Source organism: Vicia villosa, linkage group LG7 (genome assembly GCF_029867415.1).
Source record: "Vicia villosa cultivar HV-30 ecotype Madison, WI linkage group LG7, Vvil1.0, whole genome shotgun sequence".
In the NCBI taxonomy this organism is placed as follows: domain Eukaryota; kingdom Viridiplantae; phylum Streptophyta; class Magnoliopsida; order Fabales; family Fabaceae; genus Vicia; species Vicia villosa.
In genome coordinates, this window is record NC_081186.1 from 129452075 (window position 1) to 129463019 (window position 10945).

At 37.8% G+C, this 10945-nt stretch overlaps 2 protein-coding genes and 1 pseudogene across 2 annotated transcripts; 1 reads left to right on the plus strand and 2 right to left on the minus strand.

Annotated features, from left to right (window-relative positions):
- Window positions 1-2168: 2168 nt before the first annotated feature.
- Window positions 2169-2959, minus strand: LOC131620178 (uncharacterized). Its single transcript, XM_058891188.1, has 2 exons — window positions 2519-2959; window positions 2169-2282 (listed from the first exon to the last, which is right to left on the minus strand). The coding sequence occupies exons 1-2, from the start codon at window positions 2957-2959 to the stop codon at window positions 2169-2171; spliced, it is 555 nt and encodes a 184-aa protein (XP_058747171.1).
- Window positions 2960-3116: 157 nt separating this feature from the next.
- Window positions 3117-4342, minus strand: LOC131620179 (uncharacterized). The gene is made up of 2 exons (XM_058891189.1): window positions 3802-4342; window positions 3117-3706 (listed from the first exon to the last, which is right to left on the minus strand). Exons 1-2 carry the CDS (start codon window positions 4340-4342, stop codon window positions 3117-3119), a joined length of 1131 nt encoding a protein of 376 aa, XP_058747172.1.
- A 4857-nt stretch (window positions 4343-9199) lies between these two features.
- On the plus strand, window positions 9200-10143 carry LOC131620180 (MLP-like protein 28; annotated as a pseudogene).
- The last annotated feature ends 802 nt before the right edge of the window (window positions 10144-10945 follow it).

Here is a 10945-nt window from a genome sequence, read left to right on the forward strand (position 1 = left end):
TGATATGTATTTAAAGCAAAATCTATCTATTAATTATTATCTCTTAAAATTTGAGTGAAATTTGTCCCATATATATATATATATATATATATATATATATATATATATATATATATATATATATATATATATATATATATATGGGTTTAATGGTGATGCACTGACAGTGTAAAAAAGCTTTACACTGTCATCCAATGAGAATATATCAATCTGCCATGTCATCTCAGTAATTTAAAAATAATAGTATGACTTGGTAGGATAAATGGTCGTGATTGGTTGACAGTGTAAAACTTTTTTACACTGTCAGTGCATCACCCCTTTTTTTCTATATATATATATATATATATATATATATATATGAATTTAATTGGTATGCACTGACAGTGTAAAGTAGTTTTACACCGTCAATGAATCTAGACAGTTAAATGTTTATTAAAATTTATTATGTTTATTAAAATTTATTTTTTATTTTAATTATTTATAAAATAGTATTTGTGAATGGTTGTGATGCACCGACCGTGTAAAAAATTTTACACTGACAGTGCATAGTAATTAATCTATATATATATATATATATATATATATATATATATATATATATATATATATATATATATATATATATATATATATATATATATATATATATATATATATATATATATATATATATATATATATATATATATATATATATATATATATATATATATATATATATATATATATATATATATAGTATTTCTCATTTTAAAATAAGTCATATCTGATTAAAAGATTTGAATATCGTAGCTTCTTCAATATCTCATAAAATATATGAAAATCATTAATGATGTGACAGACCGGTTATATTACATAGCATGAAGGGCTGGACAACGGGCCGGGTTGGGCGGTTTCGGGCCCAAAAGCCTCGCCCAACCGAACCCGCGGTTGAATACTATAAACTCAATTCCGCCCATTTTTTAATCAGTTTGGCCGGGTTGGGATATGACGGGCCGCGGGTTAATACAAGCGGTTTAATCGGTTCAACATAATTCAAAATTAACATACATTCAACATAAATCAAAATTTAACATACATTCAACTTAAACATAAATTCAAATTATAACTTAATAATATTATCAACTACTATCAATGGTCTTCAAATAGGAATAACTTCAACAATGCAACCAATGGTGCTGCTCCATATCCAAATCTACCAGTTTGCATTGCAAAAGAATAAATATCAGATCAAAGACAATATAAAAGATTAATCTCATCATACATTAATTAATCTCATCATAAGAATTCAGCTTTTATAAGTTAAAAATGCTTGAATCATTTATCAGTATAGTGATAGTTGTTCCATTATAAACAAAAAATGAGCTCCAATTAAAGTGATTTGTGATGTAATTATGCAGTATAAAATTAATGTTTTGTCCATTATAACTTTATAAGCATAAATTCATATAAAATTAAAGTCTTCTCCTTTCCTTTTAGCCATGCTTATTAATAATGCTTCCAATTAATGAGGACAATGGGCATAAATAGTTAGTTCAAGGAAACACATTTGTAAATTCCTATGAACAAAAGGTGATTCTACATGAAAGTCATGCCGAAAAGAAACATGTGACTTATAGTTACTGAATTCTTGTTGAGGTTATAAAAATCATGCCAAGAATTTTCTCCAATCAAGCACCATCAATACACATCAATAAGAAAAGTAATATCTATTATCACACAAATTTATTTAGATCCATGCTCACTAATTCTCTAGCAACAACTTTGTATCCAGTTAGCAACTCCGGTGACTTTCTGTTAACATCAAACAACACTTATAAAATAAGTAATTTCATATTACAGTTAGTGATGATATACCAGAAAAAAAAATGTCACCCAGCGCTACTCAATCAACATGTATTGCAAGGATTAAACATATAATGCAAGGATTAAATAGTTAGTCCAAATTGAAAGTCGACACTAATTCTATGGTATGAAGATTTTTGACATTAAAAGAAGGGTATGGTAGGATCTATCAAAATGACGAAGAAATAGCTGTGTCAATGTATCATTCCTAATTTCCTATCATAAGAACTTTCTTTGCATTTTGAAACAGCTGTAGGTAGACAGATAGAAAACTATTTAACATTAGAATTAGATATGTATATAAACAAGAAGCACTTTCAAACTTATCCAATGTCTAAACCATAAATATTTGATGCAACGAAAAATCGAAAAAGAAAAACCACCTCGTTGACGAAGTTATCTTTAACAAACAGGTACGCCAAAGCTATTACCAACATCTACAAAAGTTGGAAAAAATCGGATGAAAGTTATTAGTTTTTTTTAGTAAACAAGATAACATATAACGGTGAACTAAGGGTTCACCAACCTGTTTACAAAAGGGGGGCACAAGCCAGGGCAAGAAAAAAATACAAACCAATTGCTATTATGATAAGAACCGGATCGGATCTTTGACAAAATCATAATAAGAATAATTGGGATGAGTATTTTCTCCACAAAAAGACCACCTCCATACCAACGCTTTGATGTTCCACACAACATTATCAAAGCTCCAAACCTCTTCCCTAAAACAAACCTCATTCCTACTTAACCATAAAGCCCAAGTAATTGCTAACCAAACAATATCTACCTTCTTATCTAACACTTTCTTAGATATACAAAAGGAATGCCATTCCATAAAACTTGAATGGCTCTCATCCTCAACTAACCCCTCTTTACCTATCCACACCGCTATATCCCTCCAAATATTCTTTACAAAAGAACAAGAAAAGAAAGAACGATCCCGATTCTCCGAATCAATCTTACAAAAAGAGCACAAGGAAGCATCAAAAGATAACGGAATACCTCTAATCGCTAGAAGATCTTTAGTAGGGAGCCTATTAGCAAGAAGCCTCCATCCAAACGCCTTTATCTTGAAAGGAACATCCGTTTTCCAAAACCAAAATCTTTGCTTCATTATGTCTACCAAACGGACCAAACGGAATACGATAGAAAGCATACTTCTCATAACAAGACGCCACCGAGAAATCTTCACCCCTCAGAGTGATCCATTCCGCCCCGTCTCTTTCCGAAACTATCACCCCACACTCTTCCAAAAAGCCTCGGAAAATCCCTCATTCAACCGCCACCTCATGCTCAAGAAGCCGATTCTCGGAAATACCACAATTACCCCACGTCCACCTATTATCCACCCATCCTCCCATTGCCGCCACCAACACCATTTTCAAACTAGAAGCCTCATAGAGATTCGAAAACACCTCTTTCAAAATCAACCCGTTCAACCACATAACGTCCCAAAAAGGGATGTTATAACCATTCCGCAAGAGAAACCTACAAGAAGAAAGAAACGGGTCAAAAAAAGAGTTACTCCCCAATTTCATTAAATCCTTCCACCAAAACGACGCCTTTCTCCTCTCTATTGGATCAACGGCCCCTCCCATCACCTTTAACACCAAATCCCCATACCTCTCCTTTAGAACCTTGTACCAAAGAGAATCCGCCCCTTGAATAATCTTCCATCTCCATTTACTCAAAAGAGACAAATTAAAATCCTCTATGTTTTTTATGCCTAACCCCCCCTTCTCAAAAGGTTTAGTCACCTCCCTCCAACTAATCCAATGGATACATCTCTTATCCTCACCTCCCCCCCCCATAAGAAACCGCTTTGAAGACGCGTGAACTCCCTCGCCACCTTTGTCGGCATCTTGAAAAAGGACATTGCAAAAACGGTAAGCGAACTCAAAATGGACTTCAACAAAGTAATCCTCCCTCCTAGAGTTAAAAATCTATTTTTCCAACCCGCCAACCGGTTTCTCATCTTGGATAAAAGAGGTTCCCAAGTCTCATTTTTTCTAGGATTATACCCCACCGGAATCCCAAGAAAAAAGAAATTACTATCTTTAACCTTACAAGATAAAACATTTGAGGCCGCTTCCAAAAAACTCCCATTGAGATTGATCCCAATAAGCTTGCTTTTATGATATTTAATGCCTAAACCCGACACCAACTCAAAAGCCTTAAGCACCGCCTTTATAGCCCAAATATGCTTCCAATTTCCTTTCCCCACCAACAAAGTATCATCCGCAAATTGAAGGATATCAATAGGACAATTCCGATTGATAGAAAAATAATCAAATTCCCCAATCTCAATAGATTTCCTCACCAAACCCGTTAAACCTTCCGTCACCAAAACAAAGAGAAAGGGTGATAGGGGATCACCTTGTCTCAACCCCTTCCCCACCTCAAAATCTTCCGTCGAACTTCCATTCACAAGAATGGACATATGACTTTTGAAAACGAGCTTTTCCATCCATCCTCTCCACTTTGCTCCGAACCCCATCCTCCCGAGTAAATACCTCTAAAAATTCCAATTCACTTTATCGTAAGCCTTCTCAAAGTCTACCTTGAAAAGGATACAATCCTTTCCCTCTTTCCTCGCATAATCAACCACTTCGTTTGCCACCACCACCCCTTCCAACATTTGCCTACCCGGAACAAAGGCGGTTTGACACGAAGAAACAACGGAGCCAAGAACTCTCTTTAATCTACCCGCCAACAATTTCGAGACCACTTTATACATACTTCCCACCAAACAAATAGGCCTATAATCATCTAAGGATAAAGGATTATGAGATTTAGGAATCAATGATATAAAGGAATAAGTTACCGAATTAGAGAGAGATCCTCCTTCGTAAAAGCTTCTAAAAAAGCGAACTATATCATCCTTCAAAAAAGACCAACACCTTTTGAAGAAAAGGAAAGAATACCCGTCCGGGCCCGGACTCTTTGCCCCCCCCACAACTCCAAATAGCCTCCTTAATCTCCTCTTCCGAAAACGGGCTCTCAAGCAATGCCGAATCAGCCCCACTTATATTGTTGAAAGTAATCCCCTCCAACAACGGTCTATCCAACACATCCTCCTTGAATTTCTCCTTAAAATGCCGAAGCACTTCCTCCTTGATCTCCCTAACCGATACAAGATTTCTCCTCGGAGAAAGAATAGGACCAATGTGATTAATCCTCCTTCTTTCCTTAATAACCTTGTGAAAAAAACCACTATTAGAATCTCCCTCCTTCAACCATTTCAACCTCGATTTTTGAAGTAACATATTCTCCTTGATTTGCAAATCCCTCCAAAATCTACTAGAAACTTCCCTCCTCTTATTAACCACCTCCTCAATCGATTCCACGTTGCTCGATTCCAACACTTCATCACACAAATTAATACGCCTCTTACCTTCCTCCACATTTAGATCATACCTACCAAAAACCTCTTCATTCCACCCCTTAAGTTTAACTTTAAGCAATTTTAACTTCTCTTTCAAGACATAATCCCCTCTCCCCACCACCACCAAATTCTTCCATTCCTTCTCCACAAAAGCATAAAAAGTGTCTAAAGAAAACCATTCGTTGTTGAATTTGAACGGTTTAGGACCCCAATCATCTTTATCCGCCATCAACCATATCGGGCAATGGTCCGAAATATCTCTACCACCAACCATTTGACCTACCACTCCCCATCTTTCCATCAACTCCTCCGAAATAAGAAAACGATCAATTCTACTCATTGATTTCCCATCTCCGCTATACCAAGTGAATTTTTCCCTTTGGACGGCAAATCCACCAAAGAAGTATTATGGATGAATTCCGCAAAAAGTCTCATTTCATGATTGTACACATTGTCCCCAATCCCTCTCCCTCTTCTTTCATTCACATTTTTAACCGCATTAAAATCCCCTCCAATAATCCACTCTCCATCTTTGTTATTCTCAATCAATCTCAACAAGTTAGCCCACAACACCTTCTTCTTATCCAACAAACAAGAAGAATACACATTCACAACATAGTACCACTTACTCTCCCATCTCACTTTAACGCCAAGGTAACCATCCCCATTGAAACTATTCACCGCCTCCATTTTATCCCCCTTCCATAAGGTAAGTAAACCTCCCGAAGCACCAATTGAATTCGAATAAGAAAAGCCAATATCCGACCCACCCCACAAATTTGAAACATAATGATCCTTAAACTCTTTGAATTTAGTTTCTTGAATCAAAAAGATGTCCGCTTTGCCTTTCATGATAATAGATCTCACTCTTTTTCTTTTCAAAGAGCTATCTCCTCCTCTTATGTTCATAGTTCCAATAATCATTTAAAACAAGCTAATAACTCCTTCCCACTCTTCTTACCATCCTCCCCACAAGACCTCAACACATCAACTTTGTCTATCAAATTAATTTTTTCCCCCTACACCCCCACACCTAAAGCCGCAATGCCCGCTCCAAGCTTTTTCCCACCTTCCCCATCCAGAAAACCCCATTGTCTATTATTACTACGTTGGATGTCAGATTCCTCTTCGTGATTACCATACCGATCCGGTTCCTCCCTACCAAAAGAACAAATTGTATCCGAATTAGAGGCGTACAACGAAGCAACCGTGGCAGATTTCCTCTTCGACTTCAGACCAGTCCTACCGCTACACCGCCTGCTCTTCACATTATTAACTCCCAGCACTCCCTTATTTTTTCCCAGATTGCAAATTTTTTTATACCTTAAATTCTTGGCTACTGCCCCAGCACCAGCCACACACCGAGACCCGGTTCCAACAGCCGGCACATCAACGTCCAGCCCCCTAACTCCCTTAGGAACCGCCCCCCCATCCTGACTAAGCTTAACAGCCTCGTCAAAAACTCCCTCCCTTTTGGTTTTGTCGGACTGCCCCGGTAAAGACGACATTGAATTCCTTATCTCTTGCAACGTTTCATCAAAAGAGTATTTGGAAGATTCACAACTAGCAGATCCACCCCCATAGCAGCCACTGGAAATCGTTCCTCCCTCCGCAACCTTTACTCCCTCCAACCTCCGCCCCCCTGTAAACACCGCTGGGTTCGGATCAACATGGGTCTTAGGCTTAACAGACAAAGGGACCATCACATTTTCAGAATTTGATACTACCTGTCTAACTGGATTAGATAACAGAATTACATCATCGGACTCGCAATCTTTCTCCTCCTCACAAATATGCACAGGAAAATTATCTACAGAGTCCAAAGAGTCGTTTTCAGAACTAATCGAGGAACATACTTTATGCGTACCTAAAACATTGCGCATCGCACCAACAGCATCTTCCTTCAGAAACAGCACAAAGTTCCTCTCGTCGATAAGAACCTCCATCGATGATGGTAACTCAAAGTTCTGTTTTACCCTCACCATCATTCTTGCCGTATCGAAAACAGATCCTTCCGCCGTCGATTCGTCGAGACAAATGAAAGAACCCAACGAATTTGCCACTGCCATGAAAAACTCAGCATTCCACGCATGGATAGGCACCCCATAGACGCTAATCCAAGTAACTCTGCCATCATCTATATCTAGCACATTCCACCTCCTTATCACTTGAAACCACTGCTTCCACCAAGTCTCTCCAACCCCGATAAGATCCTCAATCGCACCCTGCTCTGACTCTTCAAACAGACACAAATTACCCCCCATGGGAGTCACCTTCACCTGAAAATACCCCTCCATTTCAAAGTGGGACTGAATATTATATGTCGATCCGAGAATAGAGACAACACTGACATAAGCTTTCGCCAATCTGTTTCTGTCAACATCTTTAGAGGAATATCTGAGTTTTGGCCGTAACTCAGAACACACATTGGAAATGCCCCCAACACCCTCGTGTACCACCTTGGCGTAAGATCTACCATCTCCTCCAACACTCCCAGCTAACCCCCCACCACCCATCGACACCTCCTTCTTCTGATTACCTCCCCCACTGTGAAAGACCTTAGCCCCACCCGCCATGCCCGATTCGAACCGAGGACGTTCAAATCTGGGAAGATTAGCGTGGATTTTAACCCCCATAATCATCACGTTGTCGCAGCGAATCGCAAGCAGCCTACTGTCTTCCGCCCCTTCGAACCTAACGAAACCGAATTTCCTGTCGAACCGATTCTTTCTTGGTGAAATTGCCACCTCCACAACCTTCCCAATACACGTGAATAGCTCAAAAAACGACTTCGCAGAGAAAGATTCAGGAAAATTCGAGAAATACACTAAAGTCATCGACCCTTTCCGGTTACCCACCATACCTCCACCCCACGGAAACACATCCCACCTAGGTTGAGAACCCCGAACGGCCCTTCTCCTGACCGTCTCCCAACCGCCGGCGGCCATTGACAACAAAACCCTTCCCTCTAGAGAGAGAAGAGAGCGAACATTGAAGAGAGCGAACAAGCTATATATTGCTTGTTTAGGTTTTATGTTCTCTTTTTTTATTTTTCACAAAGATTATTCATAACTTGTGTTCAAAGAGTAATAAAACCAAAAAACACCTGCATAAGGATAGACATGAAAGTTATTAGTTTAAACAAAGAAAAATTTATTCTCCTATAATATCCATAGGTTACACAAGTAGTAATAACTTTTAATGGAGAACATTACAAAACCCTAAATCCAAAAATAACATAAAACCTAAACACAAATGACAAAATCAAAACCCCCAAAAATACCTTTTAGCTTTCAAAAATCACCGATGATTTTGTCTCGCTCAAGATAGTTGTTAAATAAAATACATCCATCAAAAATTAAGAATTAAGTGTGTGAGATGAACAAGAAATGGAAAGAATAAAGGGGGAGAGATGTGTGTGAGAAGAAACAAAGAATTGGTGGTGGTAGATGAACAAGAACTTGAGGTGCTACTGCTACCCGTAACAACACCGTGAGTGAAAAACCTCTCAGCGGCGGTGCTGTTCTAGGGTTTTTTTTATCGTTCATCATGTGTGTTGGAGAAATGAGGCTGAATTGATACTTAAATATGGATAAATAGGTGCGTATCGGAAAACTTAAGTAATGGGATCGGGCGGGTGTGGGTACCCACGGTTGTTTTTCCATGAACCGAAAACCGCCCGTACAATCCGCCGTAAACCGCATTATTGGACCCGTTGAACCGCAAGCCCATCTGAAACCGTTTTTCTCGGTTTTTTTCTTTCGGGCTTCGCGGATTGGGCCAGTTTCCGGGTCCTTGTCCAGCCCTAAGCACGACATTGAGAACACGTCTTTACCGTGGACAGCATATTTTAATTCGCTGCTTCTATGATGTGATTAAACTTTTTCTATTTAAGGCTTGGGGTGCATTCACTTTTCTCACATCAACCTTTGTTTCTTCTCTTTTTTGTCTTAGTTTTCTTCCCAAGAAATGGTGCTCTCCGGCAAGCTTATCAGTGAGCTTGGTATCAAAACACCCGCTGAAAAGTTTTTCAAACTATTTGCATCAGAACTTCATGAATTGCAAAACCATTGTAAAAGAGTTCATCATACCAAGCTTCATGAAGGTGAAGACTGGCATGACACTGATACAGTTAAACATTGGACTTATGTCATAGGTAATTATTTTTCTAATTCAACAAACATTGTTGTTTTTGTTGATATTAACTGGCCGTGACATTAAATCAGATGGTGAGGTACACACATGCTATGAGAGTATTGATGAAGTTGATGAACAGAACAAAAAAAATGACTTGCAAGCTGTTTGGTAGAGATATTGATAAGCACTATAAGATCTTTAAGCTCACCCTTCAAGTAATTGATAAGGCTAATCATGGTTTTAAATTGCGGTTGCGGCTGCGGATGCGGTTGCGGTTGCGATTGCGATTGCGGTCATTGCGCTTGTTGCGATGCGCATTGCGGCCGTTGCGGCGTGAATTTTTAAAAGGTAGTGTTTGAAATATTATATTGAAAAACACTTGTGTTATGTTTTTTCATTATATAAGAAGTAAATTGAGTTTTAGAATTCTAATATATTGATTTTTGATGAAAATACTTAAAAAAAACATGATTAAAATTGCCCGGTGAGGTTCCTAATACATCCGGAGACGAGATTTCAAAATCATACCGCAATTGCGGTCCGATGCGGTTGCGGAGGCAACCGCATCCGCAATATTGCGGGTGCAATTGCAGTTGCGGACCGCAATTTAAAACTATGAGGCTGATGATGGCATTGCTGTTGCTAAATGGACGGTTGAATATGAGAAAATCAATGAGGATATTCATCCTCCAAATGGATGGATGGACTATGTTAGCCAGTGCACTAGAGATATTGATGCTCATCTTTTCAAGGCAAGGGCCGCTAGAAAAGATTAAAGGAAGTATCAAATAAAGAAGTAATGGCTTATTTGATGGTGTTCATCTTTATGATTAATTAGTGTGATGTTTGTAATATTGTAGTTGCATATGCATATTGGCTTTCAATTTTCGTTTCATTGTGTGATCGGTTGAAGAGTGTGACTTGAATCATGTGATGCAAATAAATTAATGGATATTTCATTGTTTTGTTATTAACTAGTGTGCAACTCTTTGTGTGACTGGTTAAAGAGTGTGACTTAAATTGTGCAATCGGTTTATCCTTAATTTTGATTAACATTTATAAGGTATTTAAAGGTTTTTGAGAGTCTTTCTCTTTTGACTTCATATCTTTGATGTTTATAACTTTTAGAACCAAAATTTTCTTCTTTTTATTGTCATAATCTTCATCATCCGCAAGTCTTTTCTCTCACGAGGCACTAAGGTAAATTTAGTGAGATAATACAACAAGATGAGAAGAGAGTAAATAAGAAAAGCACAGTGGAAATATAAATTGTGGTGTGAAATAAAATGAGAAGAAACCCTCTATTTAAAGAAGAAAACATGTCTCAAAAAAGAAAACGATCCATGGGTGGTTTAATGCTTATTATTGATTAGGTGTCAGGTCTGATTGATTATGTAGGAAAATATGGAAGGCTTTAAAATTATCCTTCACAACTCGATTATAATCCCTCTGAATTGACTAGGAAGTGTTACAAAATAGATAACTAATTAACCCTAATACTCTAATCGATTATCTAGTGTAAATCATACTCATAAGAGTATATATTTTTGTATAATTGTGGATAAATTTGTGGTTCTT